Source organism: Sceloporus occidentalis, unplaced genomic scaffold (assembly GCF_023333645.1).
Source record: "Sceloporus occidentalis isolate IW3139 unplaced genomic scaffold, rSceOcc1.0.p SCAF_2, whole genome shotgun sequence".
NCBI lineage: Eukaryota > Metazoa > Chordata > Lepidosauria > Squamata > Phrynosomatidae > Sceloporus > Sceloporus occidentalis.
Window position 1 is genome coordinate 60,117,065 of NW_028316982.1, and position 24,370 is coordinate 60,141,434.

The 24,370-nt window shown below is 40.6% G+C and overlaps 1 protein-coding gene across 7 annotated transcripts in view; it reads left to right on the plus strand.

The window, feature by feature from the left end:
• The window catches only part of LOC149318431 (prominin-1-A-like), a 51,151-nt gene extending 27,015 nt beyond the window's left edge, over window positions 1–24,136 (plus strand). For 2 of the 7 annotated variants that reach the window (XM_089509689.1, XM_089509688.1), the window contains 23 exons: window positions 221–282; window positions 2,536–2,741; window positions 3,581–3,701; window positions 5,536–5,599; window positions 6,408–6,497; window positions 6,922–7,112; window positions 8,493–8,567; window positions 9,286–9,349; window positions 10,460–10,619; window positions 11,206–11,358; window positions 12,196–12,319; window positions 12,871–12,962; window positions 13,501–13,585; window positions 14,450–14,599; window positions 15,715–15,780; window positions 16,248–16,346; window positions 17,164–17,217; window positions 17,735–17,815; window positions 18,463–18,531; window positions 19,840–19,929; window positions 20,363–20,475; window positions 21,496–21,522; window positions 22,398–24,136. In XM_089509689.1, the coding sequence (XP_089365815.1) occupies window positions 221–282; window positions 2,536–2,741; window positions 3,581–3,701; window positions 5,536–5,599; window positions 6,408–6,497; window positions 6,922–7,112; window positions 8,493–8,567; window positions 9,286–9,349; window positions 10,460–10,619; window positions 11,206–11,358; window positions 12,196–12,319; window positions 12,871–12,962; window positions 13,501–13,585; window positions 14,450–14,599; window positions 15,715–15,780; window positions 16,248–16,346; window positions 17,164–17,217; window positions 17,735–17,815; window positions 18,463–18,531; window positions 19,840–19,929; window positions 20,363–20,475; window positions 21,496–21,522; window positions 22,398–22,443 (2,282 nt within the window). In that variant the 3' untranslated portion in view covers window positions 22,444–24,136. Of the gene's footprint in view, window positions 1–220; window positions 283–2,535; window positions 2,742–3,580; window positions 3,702–3,731; window positions 3,970–5,535; window positions 5,600–6,407; window positions 6,498–6,921; window positions 7,113–8,492; window positions 8,568–9,285; window positions 9,350–10,459; window positions 10,620–11,205; window positions 11,359–12,195; window positions 12,320–12,870; window positions 12,963–13,500; window positions 13,586–14,449; window positions 14,600–15,714; window positions 15,781–16,247; window positions 16,347–17,163; window positions 17,218–17,734; window positions 17,816–18,462; window positions 18,532–19,839; window positions 19,930–20,362; window positions 20,476–21,495; window positions 21,523–22,397 lie in introns of those variants that run through there. The other 5 variants (XR_016280033.1, XM_089509690.1, XM_089509694.1 and 2 more) reach the window with 5 other exon arrangements.
• The last annotated feature ends 234 nt before the right edge of the window (window positions 24,137–24,370 follow it).

The window sequence follows — 24,370 nt, forward strand, 5'->3', positions numbered from 1 at the left end:
GGAAAACTCTGCACAGGTAAAAGCAACAATGTGTGAGCATTACTTATTCTAAAGTAAGCATTCTAGCAGGTAATGATTGTTGGGGAGGCATTTGGGAGGGCAGTGCTCTTGAGGGCACACGTTATAACTGCCCTTGAGCTTTGATTTTGGTTTGCATATAAATTGCTTGTTGATGGTATCTTCTTTCTTCAATTAGTATCTTCTCTGTGCTTTTCTCTAGATACCCTGACTCGTCTGATCAAACGCCAGCTTGATATCAACAATCCGGGATTTCTTAAAGAGGTGAATTTTCCAGCAGTGGGTCATGAAATTCTGAGGCTACGGTGTGGCAATGAGAGAATAAAGGGCCTTGGACAGAACCACAGGAGTAGGGTTTTTAGAGCAGGAAGTACTAGTGAAATAGCCGTTCCATGTGCCAGTGTGCAGGGCTTCTGGGAGAGAGTGATACTGCATCCAGAAACAAGAGGTGGTAATTACTTAAGTTATTATGTTGTACAGATATAGATTTTAATTTGCTCATTGTAAGATAAAAGATCTTAAAAGAGGCACAAAGGAGACTAACAGAGGGGTACACTGAAGACACAGAAATACATGATGACAGCTGTTTCCAGGGTAATGTGACCTTTAAATGACAGTAGCAGGAAAATGTTCGGAGAGGACACTATTTAGAGGCAGTTTTGCGGATATTGACTAGGGTTATCCCACATTTCGGGGAATGAGGTGCTTCTGTCTGAATCTAGCATTTCAAATATCTGTAGATGATACCCTATGCTGATAACATTATTCTGGAGTGGATAGAACAATTTATGCAGCAGAGACAGTATTAGACATTGAGGTCCAAGTATCTAGGGTCATATAATAATATAATAATAAAATTTATTTATGTTTCCCCGCCTCTCCCGGTGGATCAAAGCAGGGTTACAGACTAAAAAAGCACAAAGTGTTTACATAAAAATTCAATTAAAAGCAGCTAAAATAATAAAATATACAATATCATACAGTAACAATAGCATCAATAAACAAGGCAGGGATCATACACAGATAGGGCAAGTCATTCATATCAGGGGGGTATTCATATCAGGTGGGGTATGCTTGGCTAAAAAGCTCAGTTTTAATCGCTTTTCTGAATGTTTCTAACGAGGCCGCCAAGTGGATCTCCTCAGGAAGACGGTTCCAGATTCTCTGAGCTGTTGTTGAAAATGCTCTTTGCGAAGTAGCAACATACTTAGAGGTTGCTATCTCCAATAGGTTCTTACCCGATGTTCTAAGAGTGCAGGGTGGATTATATAGGGAGATGTGGTCCTGTAAGTAACTCAGACCCAAGCCATGTAGGGCTTTATAGGTAATAACCAACACCTTGTATTGTGCTCAGAAGCGAATAGGCAGCCAGTGCAGATCTTTCAGAATAGGTGTTATATGGTCAAACCTTGATGAACCGGTGACCAATCTGGCTGCCATATTTTGCACTAACTGAAGCTTCCGAACTTGGTACAATATCACTCATAAGAAATAGAGGCCTTATGATGATGCATGCATCAACTGGATTTATTATGTACAAATGTTAATAGCTCTATGGATGCCTGACTCTGATTCAAGTAACATGCTATTTCAATTGTGCATATTCATATTAGATACTGTATATATCTGCATAGCACAAATCACACTCTTAAAACATATCCAGGGGTAGCTGTGTTGGCAAGACAGCAAAATACATTAACATTCAAAATCCACAAAGCAGCAACATCATTATTGAGCCAACCAAAGTGCATCATGCAAGCTTTCAAAGCTCCACTGGCATCTTCATTAGGTAAATATGTTAAGAATCATAAGAAAAAGGGGAAAAATGTTTGAGTCAGAGGCCTACATTTTGTCAAGATGTTTTTGTTTTTGTCAGTTAAGTGGTCTCAAGGGATATCAGTGCAGGCAAGAGACTACTCTTTTCTTTGGCCACGTGAGCTCTGAGAGACAAAGCTGTAAAGTCCAAGTAATAAAATTTTAACTCAATTAATAACAGAAAAAGTAGCTTCCCAGGCTGTTTCTGTTCTGGATGATGCTACCCACTCCCTTTTTTAGGCAGAGAACACTGAATTTATCAAAAAGCCTCTGTACTGTTGCATCTGGAAAAACCTTTAAGTGCTGTATAGGGAAAATGCACCAAATGTAGTCTCAATAAATTTTTTTCCCCTTTGTTAGAGATAGAAACCTCAAGGAGTTAAGTCCTAATACCTTGGCTGACAGGCAGTAGCCTGGTTCATACCATGCGTACAGATATAGAGGCCTTTTGCCCTGGTATTATCAAGTTGCACTCCCAAACAATAAAGCCTGATGTCTAACAGACATTCAAAAATATTTTAGTAAACCCAGATTATGTTTGAAGCACAGTCAGTGGAATAATCAAATATGAGATAGGTTGTTCAGTTGAGACTACCATTCTTCCCCCTTCGTGTTTTTGTACAAAAAGGTTTTGTCACTGTTTGTGGACTGTTACAGCACCTAACCTCTCTACCTAATCTCTCTCTCTTTCCTGTTTTGTAGGTGCTTCAGTATGAGACTGGCTTCCTGGTTTGTGCTGCTATTGGTGTTCTGTTCATCATACTTGTTCCCCTGGTGGGCTTGTTCTTCTGCTGCTGCCGCTGCTGTAAACATTGTGGGGGTTTCTTGTACCAGAAGCAGACCAAACACACTGGCTGCAGGAGGAAGGCATTTTTTGTGTCTGTGCTGGCTGTCACTATAATTCTTCTGTGAGTTTTGCACTTTTTGCAAGGCTTTTTTATTGCTGACTTACGATATGATTTTCCTAGTATTGTCTTATCGCAACAAAATTTTTTGTAGACCTGCGTGAGGTAGGATGTTCAGGACACATCTTATTGTCAATATAGGCAAGATCACCAAGAACGTACATAGTATTATAAAACTGGGATATATCAAAAGACAATATAGGCTAAACTGCAACTCGTGAGAAGGGCAATTCACTCCAGGATCAGTATACACAATCCAAATTGATATGTTGTTGTAAAGAGAGAGAGGAAATGTATTGAATCACATAGATGTACCAAGCCCAGAATCATGCTGTTCAGTATTAATGATCCTGAGTTTGGAAATACTAATAGGCAGAATGTGCTAGTTCCAAACCTTGTGCATCTTTCATTACACTTGCTTCCATCCTTTCCCAAATGGCTAGTGCAACACCATGCCACTTTGGGCTACATCTGATGCCTTACAAACAGATTTCTACTTGTGCAGCAGGGCTTCCCCTTCCTCTCTTCCCAATATTCTCCTCACCTGTTTTTTTCTAGAACAGTCTCCCTCTGAACTCATTTTAGGGACATATGAGAAATTTGGGGGGGGGGGGAGGAGGAGGTAATGTTTGTTCCACCAGAGATCTTTATTGTACCCATGGATGGACAACATTGGATGAAACACTTTATTTTTAAAAAAATATGCACGACTCTGTAAGTTATTTTTGTTTTTGCTCTGTCACATGATCTTCTTTTTGAAGGAAAATAAAAAATCGGCTTCACTATAAAAAGCTGCCTTCCCACCTGAATAACATTCCCGCTGCTTTCTTCCTCCATTGCAGAGCTGGAGACATCTGTGCATATATCAACAACCAGCGTATATCCCAGACTGTAGGCAGAGGCTTCCTCACTTTGAACAGTACGATGCACAATTTGCACATCTACCTGGAATCTATTCCACAGGTATGTGGGCTATATAGTATTATACTTCTGCCATTTCTTCTTTTCCCCAGGTAGGGTGTCTTTTGCCACGTGTCCTGCTTCATACAAGACCATCTACATTGTTCCCAACTATTCAAGTATTCTTCCATCTTGCTTTGCTTGTTTCCTGCTCCAGCCTCCATCTGTCTTGCCCTGTTCTCCAATGAAGAACTTTTCATTCTGCCATGATTTTCCAATCTACTTTCCATTTCTTATGGCCAAGGACACTTGTACTGTTTGATCTGCGCTGGTGAGCTTATTTCTTCTATAGTAATTTTGTGAGGGTCATGCCACAATGAACACACTTATCTTGTCTAGTTTTAGAAATTCAGCAAACTCAGGTTGGGCTAATACTTGGATAGGAAAGCCAAATCCCTATTTGGGATCTCCAGATAGGACTGGAAAATAATTGCGCCTGAAATCTAGAGATTTGCTGCTATTCTGAATTGACAATACTAGAGTAGGCAGATCAATGGCCTGACTTTCCCTCCAACTCTTTGTTCCTTCCTTCCTGACTTGATATAAGGCAGCCTCCTATATTCCTGTTACAAACTATTCAGATACTGTCACTTGGAAAGTCAGAGTTTGATTCTATTAAAATCTGGACTGGAAGCTAATCAAAACAAGAATCCACAACATGGACAAAGGCCAGTGGCTTTTGTGGCACAAAGTAGAAGGGGTTGTGTACAAGGTGAATTTGGAGATTTTGATAGTCCATTAATATTAGCTATAGTTTTGTACTGTCGTGTATTTTCATGCACCTGTTTCTTGTATTTCTATTGGTTTATTTATTTGATACGAATTTATTTATAGGTTGTGATATTAATGTGTTTGTACTTAAAATAAATAAATAAAGTTGTGTGGATATTTAGAAGAGCAACAGAAAGTATAATTTGGATTTTATAATTCTAGAAAGCAAAAAATGAAGCTGAGTTAGATTACTTTTTCCAGCAATATTGTTTTTATACCCCTTCTCCTTATAGATATCTTTCACACTAAATGCTTGAACCCTACTTATTGTGACATAACTTCTGAGAGCTTAACTAGTCTCTAGGAAACCGTCAACCCCCCCAAAGGAGCCTGATTTCATAAAGATTTTTAAACCTTTTGTTGTCTATAGGAACTGGAAGGAGTTGGTGTGAGTTGAATCTTTGTTTTATAATCAAATACAGTAGATGGCATTTATGAATACTACCTTTGATGCAATGGTCTGTTATGACTTCCTGCAAATATTTTAGTAGTGCAAACCTAAGCATAGTAAGTCTTATGGATCATGGAGCTGATTTCCTATTTCCTGTATAATATCAGTAGAGAGCTATTGTGGTGTTGTGCTTTAAGCATTGGACTACAATTCTGGAAGCCAGGGTTCTAATCCCTGCTAGGCTATGGAAATCCAGTGGTAACCTTGGGTAAGTCACATGCTCTCAGCCTTAGGGGAAGGCAATGGCAAAACCTCTTCTGAACAAATCCTGCTAAGAAAACCCAATGATAGGTTCAACTTAGGGTTGTCATAAATTGGAAACAACTTCAAGGCATACAACAACAACAACCATTTCAGTAACTGGAACTAATTAAATGGTCATACTGTGAACTTCCAAGGTTCATGGAATCTTTTCTCAATAGGATCTATGTTACAATGGTCCGTGTGCATGTGTGTTTAAGTTCAATAACTAGATTTTTGTACTTTGTGTTCAAATTGTACAGTAGCATGTTGGGTAACATACTATATTCCTTACAGTTTTATAGCCATAACTATAATCACATTCACATCCATGAAGAAATGAATATATTTTATTGCTTCCCTTGTTCTCCACAGGAAATTGATATGATTATCAACACCAGCTCAGTACCATTGAATCAAGCAAACGACAGCTTGCTGAGTGAGTCTGTGCCACTGCTACAATCTAGGAGGCAGTATGCATATGTGTGTCTGCATGCATGGTGGGAAGCTGACTAAATATTGAGAATTGTTGGGAAGTGGGGGAGATAGTGTTGGATCTCTAGCAGAGTACAGGAATTCCTGCCGCCGCTGCCTTTTGACACCTTGCTTTCCCACTACTTGCTGTTTTGATGCTTTCAGATTACAGACAAGTTCCAAAAATAGGGTCAAGTCAGAGTGATGTGGGAAGATAATAGGTGTGGTAAAGCAAACAAAGCTGAAAATGAGCAAATGAGTACAGGCATGCGAAGTGAGGTGAAATCTAATAAAGTGAGTTAACCAACAAACTTGATTAGAAAAATCTAAAAAGAGTGAAGTGAAACATGGGATTCTAACTGACATTTGCAGCTGAAATTCCCAAGTCAACTGAAATAATCTCATTGTTAGCCTATAGCATGTAACTACAGAGAAGCAGGTAGAAGTGAATGATTCAGACTGTGATCATAGCCTTCAAAGGTACTTTGAATTCCAAACCCTGAATCTTATCTGGAATTACAGACATGACCATACACTTTCTACACTATTGCCATTTGGGTCATCCATGAGACTTTTGCTGGGTTCTGTTCCTACTGTGACAGGATGTTTATATGAACTGAGAACAATGTATTGTTAATCACCCCTGCATGGATCAAGTAGTTTTGGTTTAAGTCTTAACTCCCACGAAACTTGGTTCTGAAATTTGAGAATCTCCAAAAAAAGTGGAAAGTATTGCTGGATTACCTTGTTATGTTGGTCTTCTTTTTCTGCAGATATTGGGTCCAATCTGGGGAATAAGATCAAGACTCAGCTTGGGGGACAAGCAAACAAAGCACTGGATGCAGTGGACCATCTTCTCAGAGGTACTGCAAAGGATTGTGGGTTTTAGAAGATTACTGAGATTGAGGCATAGAAATTATGCATATATATTTGTAGTATAGAAGCAGGGGGTGTTCATAGGATCAAGAGAAAGAAATCCCAGAGGAAGAGACGCATGAGAAAACCTAGATTTTTTTTTTACATTGGACTCTGAAGAGGTTTATTGAGGACTGAAAAAGAATGATTTGTTTGGCTTCACCTTGAGAGTGCTACAACAAAAAAGACTACTGTATTTCTTTTTCCAGAGCCCAGGTGAAGTGGTGGAGAGCTGCCAGTATCCTGTCTATTTAGATCTTTTAAAGTGTTTAATATATTTAAGGGGTAATTTTCCTGTATTAAAATTAGCCACAAAATGAGTGGGCAGTGCATATCTGGAAATTCCTCAGTCTTTCCCCCTGTCCTTTGCAGTGGTTGGTACTGTGGAACAGGAACTCAAGGAGGTCAACAAATCAGGGAGTCATTTGCAAATTCTGCAGAAGGAGCTGGACCGAAACCTGACCATTCTGGGGAACAATATCAACAAAACTTTGGATGACTGTGGTGTGCCTTGCCGGAATGTGTCAGTGCCAAACCTGAAGTCTGGGGCAAATCTTAGCATGGTAAAGTGGGGTTGGGAAGGCAGAGGGTTGTTTGGAAAGGCATGGTGGATTATTGGAGAATCTGAGTCTCATTTTCTAAAACTGGCCAGATTATTGGAAAGTACAGATATGGGGTGAATAAATAAAATAAGAACACACGGGGTTGGAGAAGCTGGGTGAGACTATTGGAACATGAAGCCAAAATTTGTCAGTTTGTAACTCAGTGGAGGACAGATTTCTACTGCACCATAGAATTATAGAGTTGGAAGGGGACCCATATGGCATCAGTCCAGCTAGAGTATTCCCAGTAGGTAGCCGTCTAGCATCTTTTTGAAGATGTCCAGAGAAATAGACCCTACCGCCTCTATAGGTAATTGCTTCATTTGCCAAACCATTCTTCTTACTGTCAAGAAGTTCCTTTTAATGTTAAATCAAAATCTTCCCTTCTGTAACTTAAAACCATTAGACCTGGTCTTAACCTCTGGGGCAGCAGAGAACAAAACCTGCACCCTCTTCTCTGTGACAACCCTGTAGATATTTAAAGAGAGCAATCATGTCATCCCTCAGTCTTCTGTTCACCATACAGAATATGCCCAACTCTCAACCTTTCTCCACATATTTTGTTCTCCATACCTCTATCATCACTGTTGCCCTTCTCTGAACCTGCTTCAATTTGTCTATATCCTTTCTAAAATGAGGTGCCCAGATCTGAACTTAGTGTTCCAGATGAGTCTGACCAGTGTAGCATATAGTGGGACTATTACTTCCTTGTCTTAGAAACTACAGTTCTATTAATGCAGGTGAAAATATCATTTGTCATATTTGCTACAGGAAAGAAGCTTATGATCAACAATAACGCTTTTCACATGTATAAACCTATCCTATGTAGATTTGGGTTTTGTGGCCTAAACATAGAATTTTGCATTTGTCTCTGTTGAATTTCATTCTGTTAGTTCCAGTTCAATTTTCTAAGTTATGAAGGTCCTTTTTAATTCTGTTCCTAACTTCCAATGTGTTAGCTACCCATGTCAGTTTTGTATCATATGCAAACTTGATAAGGATCCCCTCTAATCCATCATACGTCACTGAAAAAATACTGAAGAGTGTTATCCTTAGGCCAGAACCCTGCTACATTCACTTGAGACATACCTTCAGTTGGAAGTGCAGCTATTGATAATGACTTTTTGAGCATAGTTTTTCAACCAATTATGGATCTATCTGATAATGTTCCCATCTATTCCACATTTACTGGTAATTAGTTTGAACATGTGTCTTTTTATCAAATGCTTAGCTAAAATTAAGATAAATAACATCTACATCATTCTCACCATCTACTAAACCACAAACATGGTGAATTCTCCATGACTTGACATGGACAGATGTCCTGTTTTGTTCCCATAGGTTCCTGACGTCAGCCATCCACTGCAGCTGATAAAAAATCTGACACGCTCAGATCCCAATGCCACTCTTACAGAGGTAAGATTCTCTCCTGTTTGTTCTTACTTTCTTAAAAAAGCCACGAAGAGCCAACCCTTCTGAGGATCCTCTGCAAGTGGCAATATGCTAGGATAGCTTGACTAGGACCGGAACGGCAGGCATCATGTAAAGAACCACAAACTGAACCTAGAAATTTTAATGAAGACCTTGGCATTTAAAGTTCTTTGATGGGGAATCTCTTTCAGTCTGAGGACTGAATCCTGTTTCAGAGATGTCTTGTCTTAGGGGGTCACATTCTTGTGGTGGGAAGAACAAAGACAAAATAGTGAGACTGGAACAATGTGGTTTATGTTAAAACTCTTACTGCCAATAACTAAGTCTTATGAGAGACATTTTAGCCTGTTAAAATGGAATGGGGTGGGGTGAGGGAACCCTATACAAAAGCTAGAAACCAGGACATGTGGGTGCCATGGGAAAGGGGTATAGCTGTCTAGGGAAGCCCAGAAGGCCAGCTTGGGACCCCAGAACGTGTTTAAGATTTTGCACCTTTGCTTTAATTCATGTGCTCCCTCCTGTGATGTTTAAAGATATGGTTAGCCTGTTTAGCCTTTGGAAACAGTATATTTATCTTCTCCAGTCTGCCCCTTTACTCAGCAGCCTGGTGCCATATTATAATGCATGTGAATCTGAGAGTTCTGCTTTGTTTAGCTCTTTCTTGATCAGTGTCTGTTTTGACCCTGGGTGTTCATATTGGCAGGCACGAAAAATCCTTGAGAATATTCCAGAAAAGGTCTCTGACCAAACAAAAACAGCTGTGTCTGGTAAGAAATGCTATCTTGTATCCTGTTTCTTAGGTAGTTGAGAAAAGTCTGTTCCTGGGGAGAACAGCATATATGAACATCATATATTCATTTCTATAATGGCCTCAAAGACTAGAAAGTTACTCACACTACACAATTACACACTACACAATTACAGTGCAATGATGCCACATTAACTACCATGTTAATATCCTATGGCTCCATTTCATTTTAGAGATGAGGTATTTAAAATTTACAGCCAGAGTTCTCTAGCACTTCCCTAAACTACAGACCACAGAATTCCACAGGATGCAGCCATTACTGTCAAAGTGAAATCACATGGAACCAAACCGCAGTGGATAACAAGGACCCAGTGTAATTAAATCAAAAAGGATCAGCCAGGATTTAGATAGTGTGGCCAGTATTTGCAACCATCTCTCTCTTCAGACCAGGACATTGTGTGGCCCTGTAGTTTGGGATGACCAAAGAGAGACTTGCAGGTGGCCCTTAGGACCCCTGAAGTCCCCAAAGCCCCCAGGCTCCCTAATTTTAAAAAATTCTTTTTGGGCCTATTTTTGTGTGAAACTTTTTGCTGTTAGCAGCTTCAGAGCCATCAATACAGCCTGAAAATTTGGCTCTTTGTATCCCCTAATCCCTCCAGAGCTCCACCAATCTCTCTCTCTCTCTTTTAAAAAAGCCCCCAAAGAAAAAAGTCCAAAACGGTGGCTGGAAATGGTCTTGCATTAATTCAGGAGCATTTAAACAAATTGGTGTGCCTTGCTGGGTGGATTTAGTGGGGAATAGCCACCAACCCCTACATAGTTGCCCACCCCTGATCTAGCTATTGTTGCCTGCTAGGGATGCTGGAAGTTGCAGTTCAACTTCATATGGAAGGCTGCTTGAGTCCCACCCTGGTTGTAGACTGTCTCTTGTGTAATATAAGAAAGTGTCCTTTAAATGATAGGAGAGCATGGGCTCTGTTGACATGTGAGAAGAGTCAACTGGCATGGGCTCTGCTGAGATGTGAGAAAAGTTGTCCTTGAATGGTAGGTGAGATTGATGTCAGGTTATTGAGCTTAAAGTTCCATGAATGAGTGCCTTATGCTACACAGTGTGTTTTGATCCTTGCAGATGCACAGGAGAAATTACATTATGTTAAGCAGCAGATTGATGACATCCGTGGTAACTTTTCCATGCTGAACTTTCTGAAGAATATCTCTGACTTGATGAATGACATCATCAGGAAGGCGAGTACCTATGAGCCTGAGATTGTCACCTATGATGGCTACAGGTAGGAATCAAAATCTGCTTGGAGTACTGTAGGTTGCACTATCCCATGATTAAGTTCAGTGCATGGTTGATCCATAGCATAGCAATTTTGGCTATCTTGAAGATGAAACTGATGTCATCTTAAATAGGCAGCAGTTCTAATGTTCTCTGAATAGGAGGTATAGAAAATGTATGGAAGCTGAAGTATATCTGGTTTGAAGGTCATTGATGTTTTCATGGTATACTAATATCTTGATGGGATACCGTGTACATTCTATAAATGGGTAAGGATATAATTCTTGTATCCCTTCTTATTTAGTTAATTGATTCAGATAACATTTGTTTTATCCCTCACAGTGCATCTTCCCCCACCTTACTTTTTGTTCATGCGTACAGGACTTGAATGTTTCTCATATATAGGGATTGTTTCCTCATGCCAATGTTTTGATTATGCCTTTTGCACATGGCAACAGATCACAGCTCTACTGTTAACAGGTTAATAGAGATGTGACCCATTAACCACTTGGGGATGTTAACTTTTGAACCTTTCTTTTCCTTAGTTGTTGACTTCTGTTACGTGAATACTGGTCTAATTTCTCTCATTTCAGGTGGATTGTTGGTGTTGTCCTCTGCTGCTTGGTGCTTCTGATAATTGTACTTAATGTGTTTGGTCTGTTGTTTGGAGCTCTTGGGCTAGACCCACAGGAGATGCCTACTCAACGGAGCTGCCTCTCCAACTCTGGTGGACTCTTTCTCATGGCGTAAGAGCCCCTTTTCTTCCCTCTCAAGATGGATAGGAGCTACTTTCCAAATTCCCCTTGGTCCTCTTCTTGATGATGGCCAAAGGAACAAGAGTTTGTGTGCTGATTTGTGTGCCTTCATGTTGCCTGTCGACTTATCGTGACCCCATTAATTTAATAGGGTTTTGTTAGGCAAAAAATACTCAGAGGTGATTTTGCCAGTTCCTCTGAAATATAGTCTACAGAACCTTATTTTTGATGGCTATCTCCCATCAAAGTACTAACCAGAGCTGACCTGGCTTATCTTCCAAGATCAGAAAAGATCTGGTGCCTTTAATGTATTTAGGCTTTTGGAAAAGGAGTTTGCCTACTATAGTTTGGCACTCCCCCATGCTCTCCCCTTCTAAGAAGGGAAAGGAAAGCATTTTTTCCAAGATTGCAGTTACTTTCTCTCCCTCCCATAACCTAGGCAGGTAAAAGAAAACCAGGCTAGACATCTTTTCTTACCACTCAAATCACCATGCCAAAACTCCAAACAGCCTTGCTGTCCCATCTCAACCTTCTTATTCTCTCTTCATTCTCTACTTGCTCTCCCATTTTGCTGAGCTGCACAGGTTCATTGGGAGAGCTATTTATACATTAATTTATTTAATTGTTATTGTGTGCCCTCAAGTCATTTCTACTTATGGTGACCCTAAGGAGAACCTATCATGGGGTTTTCATTTTATGAGAATTATAAATTTGAAAGGTAACAGGGGCAATACAGATTGCAAGTTACTTGTATAAGAATTCTGATGGTCATGTCTAGACTGTTTGGAGAATCCTAGAATTCTGAATGTGTCTCATCTTCCCTGACAGGAGCGTTGGGTTCTGCTTTATATTTGCGTGGCTGCTGATGCTACTGGTTCTAGTGACATTTTTAATAGGGGGCAATACTTACACGCTGGTGTGTCGACCCTGGGCTAATGGACGTCTCCTTGAGGTAAATTGCTTGGCTTATTGTTGTATTCTTAAGGTGCAGCTATGCCCTATCAGAGACTGGGATGAGAGAATGGGGTAATCACATAGACCAAGGGAAGGCTATTTGTGTCTTAAATTCCAGCCTAGAATCCACACTGCAGCTCCTTTCTCCAACTTTTGTTAGTTGTCACTTTGGCCTAAAAGGTGCTAGAGTAAGCCTAAGGCAACTGGATGTTCTGTTTTACATGAATGTTCCTCTGAATCTGTGGGAGTACTAAATATTTTGGCTGTGATCATGTTGGCTGCTGTAACTATTCCACTGTACTTTGCTGCCATAGATGCATTGACAGTATGGCTGCAGGTTGTGTAGTCACAATGCTGTATGTAGGCAAGACAAGAGTAACCTTTGATGATGGCTTTCTTTGCTGTTCAGCCACAGCTTTGCACCTTTCCAAAAAGCACTTTTGCTGGCATTAAAGGCTGTTATGTTAGTGTATGCTAATAACAGGGTTTGGCCATTGTTCTGAGTAGGTAAAGAAGGAATTTTATTAACAGCTATTTATCTTCTTCCAGTTCCTTGAAACACCAGACTTGTTCCCTGAATTAAATGTGTCAAAGCTCATGCAGCTGAATGTTCCAGATGTGACCCTCTCCAGCATGTACAAGTGAGTGCCAGGTTAACTAGCTGGTTTCCTCCTTGGCACACTACATGCTGTTACTTTGGCCCTCTGCTTCTCCCAAGAGCAAGGGGCACACATGAAGGAGGGGTGAAAGTTTCAAGGCTTAAAATGAAATAAGCTAAGAAAGACACACATTGGGAATCCTATGTGTATAAGTGGGCAGAGATAACATCCTCTACTGACCAATATGCAGTGTTGATGTGCTTCTCCCAATCCGGTCAAAGACCCAGTGAAAGTAACTCTGTCTGTGACCTACAGTGTCTCTTCTTCTTCAAGCTTTTATTTGCCAGCATGGTAACTGTATCTCCTAGTTGTGCTGTTACCTCTCTACAAGCCATTTCATTGAACTGTTGAGTGGAATATATTACTAGCAATTCCTTATTGTATGGGGGGAAATTCATTTATCTCAAAGGAAATAAAGAATCAGGCAGAGAGATTATTTAGATGTTGATGTTGTTCCTCAACTGATGTTTGGCACAGTGTAATGTGTCCTAGTTTCTTACCTCAACTTTTCTTCTTGAAGGAGCTGTGAAAACAATGCCTCCTTGTGGAATACTCTTCACTTGAATGAAGCAATATCTCTGGATGACATCTTAAACATTAGCAAGGTCAGTGCCTAGGTTACCACAAGCCAAACTGAATTGCCTGCCTGCCTGCCTGCCATCCTTAGATAAGAAGTATGTCCTATATGAGGTATAGATATATGAGAATAGATAAGAGTTCGGGGTTCCTACTTTGAATTGTCTGAAACCTCATATAGGATGTACCTACACACCTCCTAGAACCGTAATGGTGAACCTATGGCACGTTTGTCACAGGTAGCATGCGACACCATTTTGCTTGGCACGGGCCAGGGAGAAGGAGGAACAGGCATGTGAGTGCCCATTCCTCCCCCCCCCGGGCATCTCTGAGACACCTGGAAGCCGGAAAATGATGCTGGGGAGAAGGAGCCACAGGTGCACACCTCTGGCTCCTCCTCCCATCCTTCAGCTGCCTCTCTGAGACAGCTAGAGGCTGTGAAAAGGGTGAGGGGAGGAGGAACGATTGGCATGCACCAGTTGCTCCTCCCCAGAGACCTTTCCTGGCCTCCGGAGGGCAGCTGGGGATCAGGAAAGGTCTGTTGGGAGGAGGACCGGGCACATGCCTACTCCTACTCCTCCCCACGGACCTTTGTGAGACAGCTGGAGGCCAAGGGAAGGGCAGGAGGAGGAGGAGCAACAGGCGTGCGCCTGTGCCCCTGCTCTCAGAGACAGCTGGAGGCCAGGGAAAGCGCAGGGGAGAAGTCTCGCCCCAGAAGCCCTGCTTCTGGAGGGTGGGAGCCCTGCCCCCGGAGGGCAGAAGCCCCACCCCGGGCATGCAGCCCCAAAAAGTTTTGCCATCACTGTCTTAGAGAAACCCACACTGGGCATCTACATTATGCATTCTGAACCTGCTCACCTTGTGTCCCCCCCCCCCCCCCATTGCTCTGTCAGTACACAGATGATATTGATTCTGCCTTGAACAAAATAAATGTCAGCGTGGGCTCTACTGATTTCTTGAAGGATGATCAGAAACATCTCATGCAGGATCTGGGCAAAAAGAATGGACTACTGAAGCTGGACTTTGCTGATGCTCTGGCACAAGTGAGATAGAATTAAGAAAAATGGTTGCTGATCGATAGAAGGGTTTAGAAAATTGTCTTGCTAGAACAAGAACTGCCCAGTTATTTGTAAGAGATGCCTTGTCTGAAACAGAATCTTGGCATAACTTTTGTAGGCTTGGATGATGACGTGCCTCACAGTGATATCATGGGCACCATCTCATGTGTCTATAACATTAGTGCAGTGTCCACCCAAACAGAAAAAAATAATGTTATTCATGAATGATATGAATTGCTATACCCCAGCAACTGTCATGTACTGCCATTCAGCAGAAATTAGCTGACAATGGCAGGCTTGCTGGGTTAATGTTTTGTGGAATTTATTGGTGGATGTTTGTTTCATTATGGAGAAAATATTTATTTAATTTATAATTTATATCAATTTATATGCATAATGCCTTACACACCAGTGTTAGCATTGCAACCAAAATAAAGAAACAGTTGCACAGCAATGCATCAGGGAGCACTTAAGCTGCATGAGCTGCACTGAATTGTTCAGCTTTTGATTTGGTATAAATCTGTATCTTTATATTTACAGATAGTTTACTAAAACATGTATGTCATCTTACTGTTATAGTTGCCATTCAGAATAGTTTAACAGAATTCCATCAAACTATCAATACACACAGTAGTCTATGTTAGTAAATGCAATGGAAATTACAATTAGACAATTAGTTGTCGATAGGATAGTCTAACAAATCTATTTAGTTACCAAAAGCCCAAATAAACAGGACAGGCTTTGTCTGATGCTTTAAGAGTAAAAACAAGGACAGTTTTGGTTTCTCTTAGGAGGGAGTTCCAAAGTCAGAAAACACTTAATAGCCTAGAACCTCCTTTTATAGTCACTTGCCTAAGCTTTACTTGTGAGGGCATCTGATTACTATCAACACACTTGGTGGAAGGGGGAACTAAGTTGGGATGAGGATGAAGAATAGCATGCCTATGAATTTTTGGAGAAATTAATAAACTGAATTAGAAAGAACATTGTAAGAAAGATAACTAATATATTCTACCTCAGCTTCAGATGTTAGTCATTTCCATGTCTCTGGTGTTCTCCAAGGAGCTGATTCCTATGTTTCTTCTCTGTCTCTTGTGCAGATCAACCAGAACATGACAAATCAAGACCTGTCTGCCTTGGCTGCTAAACTAGACACTCTGGCAACAGTGAGTGGATAGCCTCATTTCCTTTCAGTGCTCCTTCCCCTCAGTTCCCCATCTACAGGTGCCTTTGGTGATCCCACTAAGATGTAAGATCTGAAGGGTGTGGGGTTTTGTGTATCTAACGTGACAACTAAAGATGATAAATAATTTCATCCTGAATTACTTCCTGCAAATATACTCACCAAATAGGAGTGGGAGCAAGAGAGGTAGAGCAGAGGTGTTGGGGTGCTAGTATTCTGTAAGATGGAGACAGAGAGAACAATGTTTGAATAGGAGATGACAGTGTGGGTGGAATTGTGTGTGTGAGGGAGGAAGGAGGTGAAAGTATAGTGCACAGAGGCCAACTGAATGTGATTTCATGCTCAGTGCTGCATGTGTGTGTTTCAGTGTGACAGAGACAGAGTGTGCGCAAAAGACAGTATCTTTTGCAGTATCTCTTGACAGTGGTTGGGGTATACAATCTTTTCCAGCAAAGTCACAGTCCGAACATTAGTGCAAAACTGCGAAATCAGGCTGCTGAGGCGAGAAAGATCCAGGAATGGATGAATGATAATTTTCCTCCGGAAATTGTGAGTACTGCTTCCTTCAGTCTTCTTCATTTTGCTTGCCCAGGCCTGGCGATGTCTTGACTGAGGGCTCTTGGATGGGTTCAATTCTTGTCCTTACATGTATGTATAACTCTGTGCAGTGCAATCTGTGGTAGAATTTTATATCTGAGAAGAAATTGTAGTGGTGAGATTGGGGGGGGGGGGGTTAAGGAGAAAGGAATAACTGTAGAAGAATTCACAGGAGTCCTGAGACCAGGAGGACCAGGAAGGAGAGTAGCAGCACCATCACTATTCTGCCCTCCCACAGTTACCAGTCAGCAGCTGCTCCACACGACTGTCAGTAACTGAGGTCTACAGTGATCTCTGAGCCCAGGCTTGTAGTTAGAGACAGATGTTAAAAATTAACTCCACATTTGAAGATCATAATTCCTGGACTCCTTTCTCCTCATTTTGATTCTTTGGAGACTTGTTTTAAGAAACATTACTTTGCTTTCTCCCTCATTTCCCCCTTTCTTAAATCCAATTCTTGATTTTATATCCCAAAAAGTTGCTCCCCATTTCCTTCAGCCCTCTCCATTTCAGTGAACAGGGGTCCTGATGTGTTGGAGACACCACTCACTCCTGGGATGTATGCATATGCCAACATTTTCTAGCTTCCTCCATCCCAATACTTTATGAATCCAGGTCCCATGGTTCCCACCACATCACAGAGCTTCTGGTAGGCTAAGAGGGGTTACATGAGTATGATACAGTGTATCCTTCTGCCCTACTTTTTCCAAATTCACCTTATTGTGTTCTGTGGTAAGGATTGTCCCTAATTATTTTTCTTTGCCCTTAGCATGTCCTGAATAGCAGCATCCGGAGCTTGCAGAAGTCTCTGCCTCAGATTCCAGTAAGCAGCTCAGGGTTGGGTGGAGGAGAAACCTGGGGGGTTTCTAACAGCTTCTTTGAAGGACACCCTGCTAGATATTTGAGGAATGAAACAGTAGACAACCTATCCAGGCTGGCCAGTTGGCAGATATTTCTTATTGACTCTAGAGGGGTGAAGTATTATCACTCCTAAGTAATTTAAGAGAGATTGACAAGAATTGGTGAGTAAGCTGTGTAAGAGAATGTTAAATCTGATGTCAGGGCTTGTATGTTTACTGCTAACTTTTTATATTTACATATTTAAATATTTATATGCTTCAGTCCCTGAAGCCCTCTCATGTTTAATATTCCTTTAGCATACTGAGGGGACTTTATCTTAATTTATCAACACTGCTCCATTATTCCTTATGTGTGATATAAACAAAGTAAGAAGATCTTTGGAGGGAGCTCCCCAGTTTTGCATGGAAAGTGATGACTGAGGAGGGCAGGCCTTGTGATTGCCTTTAACAAGTAAAGTTGACAATACTGTATCCTGCTAGGACCTGGTGAATTCTACATTGTTAGAAGTAGAAGCAGCTCAAGAATTCATGAGGAAGAAGACAGGAGAAATTATCAAGAATGTAAGTCTTCATCATTGACCCTATTCCTGGTGTGGGGATGGGCATACACTGTGGGTATCCCAGGTATCACTTTATCCCTTTCCACACAATGTCAAGACTAATCTTCAGTACTCCTACACAGTTCCAGGGCTGATGTTATGGGCATGGAAATACAGTGGAGATAAGGACAAGCAGAAGATTATTAAATTGCAGGCAGTTCTTTGATAAAGGCTACTAATTAGGATATCTATACATTATTTCCCATATCAGAGGCAGTCTGCGTTTGTATATCAGTTGCTGGAGGATTTGAGATGGATTGCACAGTTAGGATTCTCACATGCAACTCTTGGCCACTGTGAGTGTTAGACTAGATGGGTCTTTGGCCTGATCCAACATGGTTCTTCTTACATTATTGTAACAGTGATGGTGATAGGTCAAAGGCACGGTGAAGGTTGGTTATGTGTTCCACAGCTTAATCATACAGGGAAAAACTTTGCCTTTCCTCTCAATCTTCCAGTTTTGGTAAAGCCTTATATGCATTCCTTTTCCTGAGGCTGTACATGGCGTTTATACATGACAACATAGGCCCATCAACGAAGCCCCTTCTCTGGATTTCGAAAGAATTATCCTGTCCTTTCACCTCTTTTCTCTTCTCTCCTTATACTTAGGCAACCATGACCTTTGTGAATTCTGTACTGAGTTACTTCGAGTTGTATATGGACTGGGTCAAGAGCAACGTAAGTCTTGCAAACTGCTGTTGCTAGAAAATGGGCTTAATCCTTGGGGAAAGCAAATGGTTTCTTCTGGCTATCAGCATTCAGACACTTACCCAATCATATGCCAATTAGTTTCTGGGCAAAGCATAAACCTGGAGCCAGGTTACCTATAGGATACAGTGGACCCTTGGTATCCACTGGAGTGTGGTTCTAGGACCTCCTGTGGATATCAAAATCCACTGATTAAATACAATGGCATAACAAAATTGTGTCCCTTATATAAAATGGCAAAATCAATGCTTGCTGTTTGGAAATTATATATTTTTTTAATTCAAGCCATAGATGCTCGAATCCATGGATAAAGAATCCATGGAGGGCCAACTGTAATCTGCTGTGTAAACTCAGATCCTCTGGAACACATCTACTTCAGTCTGCCAAAACTAGGCTGTTACACAGAGGACATTTTTTTAGCTACTCTTAGTTTGTGGAATGACCTGCCAGAAGATTTGTCAGCTCAAAACACTCTCCATATTTAAATCAGCACTAAAGACTAGCCTCTTCTGGCAGGCCTATCCAGATTATTTTAAATTATGGTTTTTAATGTATTTATTGATGGATTTTAATATTATTGGTTTTATACGCTCTTTTAATTGATGTTATATATTATCTGTTCTTGTTTCCCACCTCAATCCGGAGGAGGAGGAGGTGGGTAAGAAATCATTATCATCTCAGTTCAGAGAGAAAATTTGTAGAGCCAGTGAGGTACAGTGGTTTGAGCATTGAACTGTCACTCCAGAAACCAGGGTTCAAATTCTTGCTTGGCAATAGAAACTTACTGGATGACTTTGGTCAAGTCACTCTCTCAGCCTCAGAGGAAGGCAAATCACATGTAAACAAATCTCAGCCAGAAAACCCTTTGATAAGTTCACCTTAGGCTTGTTGCAAATTGGAAACGACTTGAAGGCACACAACAAAGTATGCTTAGCCCAGTTGACCATTAATTTATTGATGGTAATAGCTATAATAAATTTCATATTCACACAGATAGACCACTTTGCATCCATGCACTGCACCCACAGCTGGCTTTGGATGAATTGGTCCTCTGTGTTGAACATGTACTGAACTGTGTACCTGGTTCCATTATGGAAAATTTCTGGATGTTAGGGGTTCAGAGTTGGGACAATTCCTATCATGATGAGAGAGGTCTGTTTAGCTGGGGTAGTAATACTTACAAAGACAATATTGTGAGATGGCTCTTATCCAGGTGAGCACGGAACTGAGTTCTTGTTTCTGGTAGCCATGATGTTTCTTCATCTTCTTTGCTGGCAGATAAAAGAGAAAGTAGGTTGCTGTGGCCCTGCAGCCTGGACAGTGGATAGTATGAACACCATTTTCTGTGATTACATTGTTGATTCTCTGGTAAGGAAACCAATAAGAGGATAGAAAAGAATGCCCCATTCATTGCAACTGGGACTTGGGATTGATAGGTGCCTTGTGTCAGCATGGATAAGGGACAGCATAGTCATCTCAGGGTATGAGAGAAAACTATAGGTGGGGAATCCATAGACGTTGTAGCTGTTCATTATGGCTTTTGGGTGGGGGAAATTGGAGAGAAGTTGGAGAGGCATGTGTAAATGGGCACAGGGTAGGGATCCTTAGATGTATGGGAGGGCAAACTATAGAAAAAAATTGGAAGCTTATAGGGCATAGGTAGACAGTAGCTGATTCCCCCCTCTAATGATGCTTCTTTCAGGGGCATATCTAATCTCAACCAGTGAGGGTGGAGGTGGCACTGAGGCTGTTGAAAAACCTTTCCTGTAACATTGACAACCTTTCTCTCTTTGGTTTCCAGAATGCCTTCTGGTTCAGTCTTGGTTGGTGCACCGTATTTCTCATGCCAAACATCATCTTGGCTGTGAAGCTTGCCAAGTTTTACCGCAGGATGTACATGGATGATTTCTATGTGTAAGCATGGCTCATAATTGCTATTAGTTATTTTCTCCGTTTCCATTGAAGAAATATTTTTCCTATTTTTATTCTCCACTGACTATAGTTTATACACCCCTTAAGGGACACAGGCATAAGCCCCCACAAGATGGTGCCATTTTGTTGTAGCATGACTCCACCTGTGGGGCTGTTGCCATAGTGTATAGTAAAATCAAAATGTTTGAAAAAATGCTAATGAAAAGTCAAGTACTTGAAAGTCTCATGTTCCTAATCCCCTTAGTATTAATGCAGGGACCTTGTTTTCATTTCATATTGGATGCTAGTTATCTTGATCAGCAGGAAACCACACCCACCCTAGTTTAGCTTCTATTCAGTTTATATCATTTTGATTTCTACTGGGCAATTAAAAGCAAACAGCAAGCCATGATCCTAGGCATGCACTACAGCCTTGGCAAACTCAAGAAATATTTATTTTTCTGACTGGAGAGGATTTTTATATGAAATGAGATGGCCTAGTCTTATCCTAACTTTTAACCAGTGAGATGGCCTAGTCCTATCCTAACCTTTAACCAGTGAGATGGCAGAGTCCTATCCAACCTTTAAAGATGAAAGTTTAAAAGCTAAATTTCCTTGCAGCCAGTTTACCTCTGTGATGCCAGTGACAGACCAGGATTACTCATGTACCAGACTCACCATATATAGGAAAGACAGGAATAGTGTGGCCATCTAAATAATTTTTAACTACAGCTCCCATCAGCCCTTACCAGCATTGCCAATTGTGAGAAAACGGAGTGTTGCACACCAACATATAAATGCTCTCTATCCCTAATATAAACTGAGTGAGTACAGATGTACTTCTCTGCAGTTCATCAGGCAGTCAAGATTGAATGGTTACAATCCACTGTTGTAAGATTACATTGTCCTACCATGATAATCAATTGGGGGTATCAGTGTATTTTACCATCCTTGCTGGGCTGGGGACAAAGAGCTTATCCTGCTTTGTGCAAGCTGTCTGATACTTTCCCTGTCTCCTTGTAGGGATGATGCTACAGAAACCATGGAGCTGTAAGTATTTTTCCATATCACCTGTCCATCATTGCTATATTGCACTGATGTTGCAGAACTTAAGATTAAAGAAATGGTCATTTATTTATCTGGGGGTAAACTGAAGGAGAGCCACTGCTGGGGAATGATGTTGAAGAAGCATCAAAGCCATTTCAAGAATGTATTCAGATGCAGCCATTCTGTCCCTCCTCTGGTGCAAGACTCTGTGGGATGGCCTTATTATTTGTGCTAAGCTTTCTGTTGCTTACTGTCTCTGAAGATTTTCACACGACATCATTATATTGTTCCTTTATTGTCCCAAAGTGTAGTGGAATTGTCATAACAGATAGACGATTCCAAAAGGTTTTCACATTAAGCTGTTAAGTGTTCTTAAAACGTTGATATATCAGAAGTCAGCAGTTCAACTGTTTTGAAATCGTTTTGTAATCATTTATTGCTGAATTCTGATATATCAACGTTTTAAGAACACTAACAGCCTCATGTGAAAATTTTTTGGAATTGTCTGTTATAATTCCACTACACTTTGGGATGATAAAAAAACGATATAACGATATCATGTGAAAATCTTCTCTAAATGTAGAGAGCAATGCCAGTGATGGTGCTAAGAGTGTGGATTTATAGTTAGTAGTGTACAATGAACCATGAAATCCTATCCCGACATGAACTGGAAGTGAGGATCTGAGCTGCAGGAAACAGAGGAGGCATTCACTGGCACTTCTAGTGAAGGACTATAGAGATATGTGTTTTACTAAATACCAGTAAAAGGTTTTGTTTTCCTTCCACATTGTCCCTGCCTCTTTGATGTTGCCACTTAAAAATCCAGGTTGAAACTCAGAAAATTCTTTCTCAATTTTTCCCTTTCTCCCCCTCTGCAGATCAAGGCAACACATGTTCAAAATGCCCCGGGCAGAGCTGAAGTAGCATCTCTTTCCCCCCTTATCCATGTATGAACAACATGACTGCATGAACGTCTACAGGACTTTTCTCACATCTTTCTTCTAGAGCCCATGGATGATCATACTGCAGCAAATTCTCCCTGGTTAGACTGAAATGGTGGCAGGAGCCGTCTTCTTGTCAAAGGAACAGACAGTTGAGGATAATTGCATTGACTCACAAGTCCTGTCACAGAAAGGTGCAGACTTAGTCCCACATGTAGTATCTTATGTAATGTAGAGACTAAGCTTGCAGTGTGCATTATGCCTTTTCAGAAAAGCCATGATCTTTACGGATTGTGGCCTGTTGTACTGCAGCATGCCTGGTGAGATTTGTGTGTGCACATTGGAACCCTTACCTGTTCCCTAGACTTCAGTGCTCAGCACAATGGCTGGCTGACTCTGCATGCTGCCCATAATGTTGTTGGTCACAACAACGTTTGGTACAATCACTGTATCAAGGAGAATTGATATGAAGTTCTCTCCTTCTTTTCTGTACAAAGAAGCATTGGGTTGAGGAGTGCCTTCTACCAATAATGAATGTATGATTATTTCAATAGTGTCAAACTGAATGATACTGGACTGTGAAGACTATGACGGTCAATCATGAACAATACAGGAACTGTCATACCAGGAAGCACAGCAGTTCTCCCCGAAAAGCAGGAAAGACACACTTCACTCTCAAGTGGCCTTAGAATCAAGTGGTCCTTCGCTATATCAAGAAGCACAACTGCACACTCTCCATGCCTTAGAAGATACAACTGGTCTGTGTTATATGGAGCTGCTTAAAAATATAAGTAGTGCCTCATAAAAGCAGATCAGGGTTCATGTAGTTCTGCATATTTTAAAAAATTTTTGGCAAGAATTCCAGAATACAGTACACATTAGTCTGTCAACTTTCTGTCCATTTTTGTTTTAGCGACAACTGAAAAGACAGGACCAAGTATGAGCCAGAGCTTAAAACTACTGTCCATTTGTACTAGTCTGTGTCCAGAAAGCATATGTTGCCTTAAGTTATTGATAGAGCACCTTTATCACATTTAATTTTGTGCCTCTGTTGGCCCAGTATACACATTTCTATTTCTAGTCATGTGTGCTTCTCTGCCCTAACTCTTGTTTAGTTCGGCATATATATTTTTTTTAAAAATGTTGAATTTTTATAAATGCTTTGTGCCAAAAATGTACTCTCAGATGTCAGTGAAAACTAATAGAATTTTAAAATAAATTCGAAATTAGCAATGGGAATGAACAGGGTATGTAGTTTAATTAATGCAAAATAGAAGAGGCTCCAGTAACAGAAGGGCATGACAGTAGCACAGAAAAGCTGCAGCATGAGACTTCCATTAGTTCTAGACCAAAAGTAGGAAACATTATGCCTCTAATGAGTTACAAGCTTTTAGCAAGAAAAGCCAGAAAGGATCAGAAAAAAACAAGTGCCAAGTCCTGAGATGTTTTACATCTCCTCCTTGACCTGTAACTCCTTTCTTAATAACTAGTAAATTGAACACCATTGTCAAAATTGTGGTATGCGCACACTTGAGAATGACTTTTATATAAAACATATTGGAGATCAGGAGCATAGGTAGGTCATACTATTTTTTAAAAATTGCTTTTGTTATTCCAGTGATATAATGTATTTTCATGGATAGAAAACATAATGCTGTCCAAATATACCCCTTTGTTATTTCTAATAAATTTCAAATCAGATTTCTAACATATTAGGTAAAGTATTTTCTCTCAGTGTTTCTATTCATAAGGCACTATGACTCTGTACATTAATCTTGCTGCATTTGGGCGTTGAACTCAGAGTTGAGACTGGAATATTTTTTCTTTCAAGTAAGGACTTTTTCAAATTATTTTAAAAATTACTGTGACTGCAAAATTTACACTGTTCTTACATGGAATCTAGCTATCTT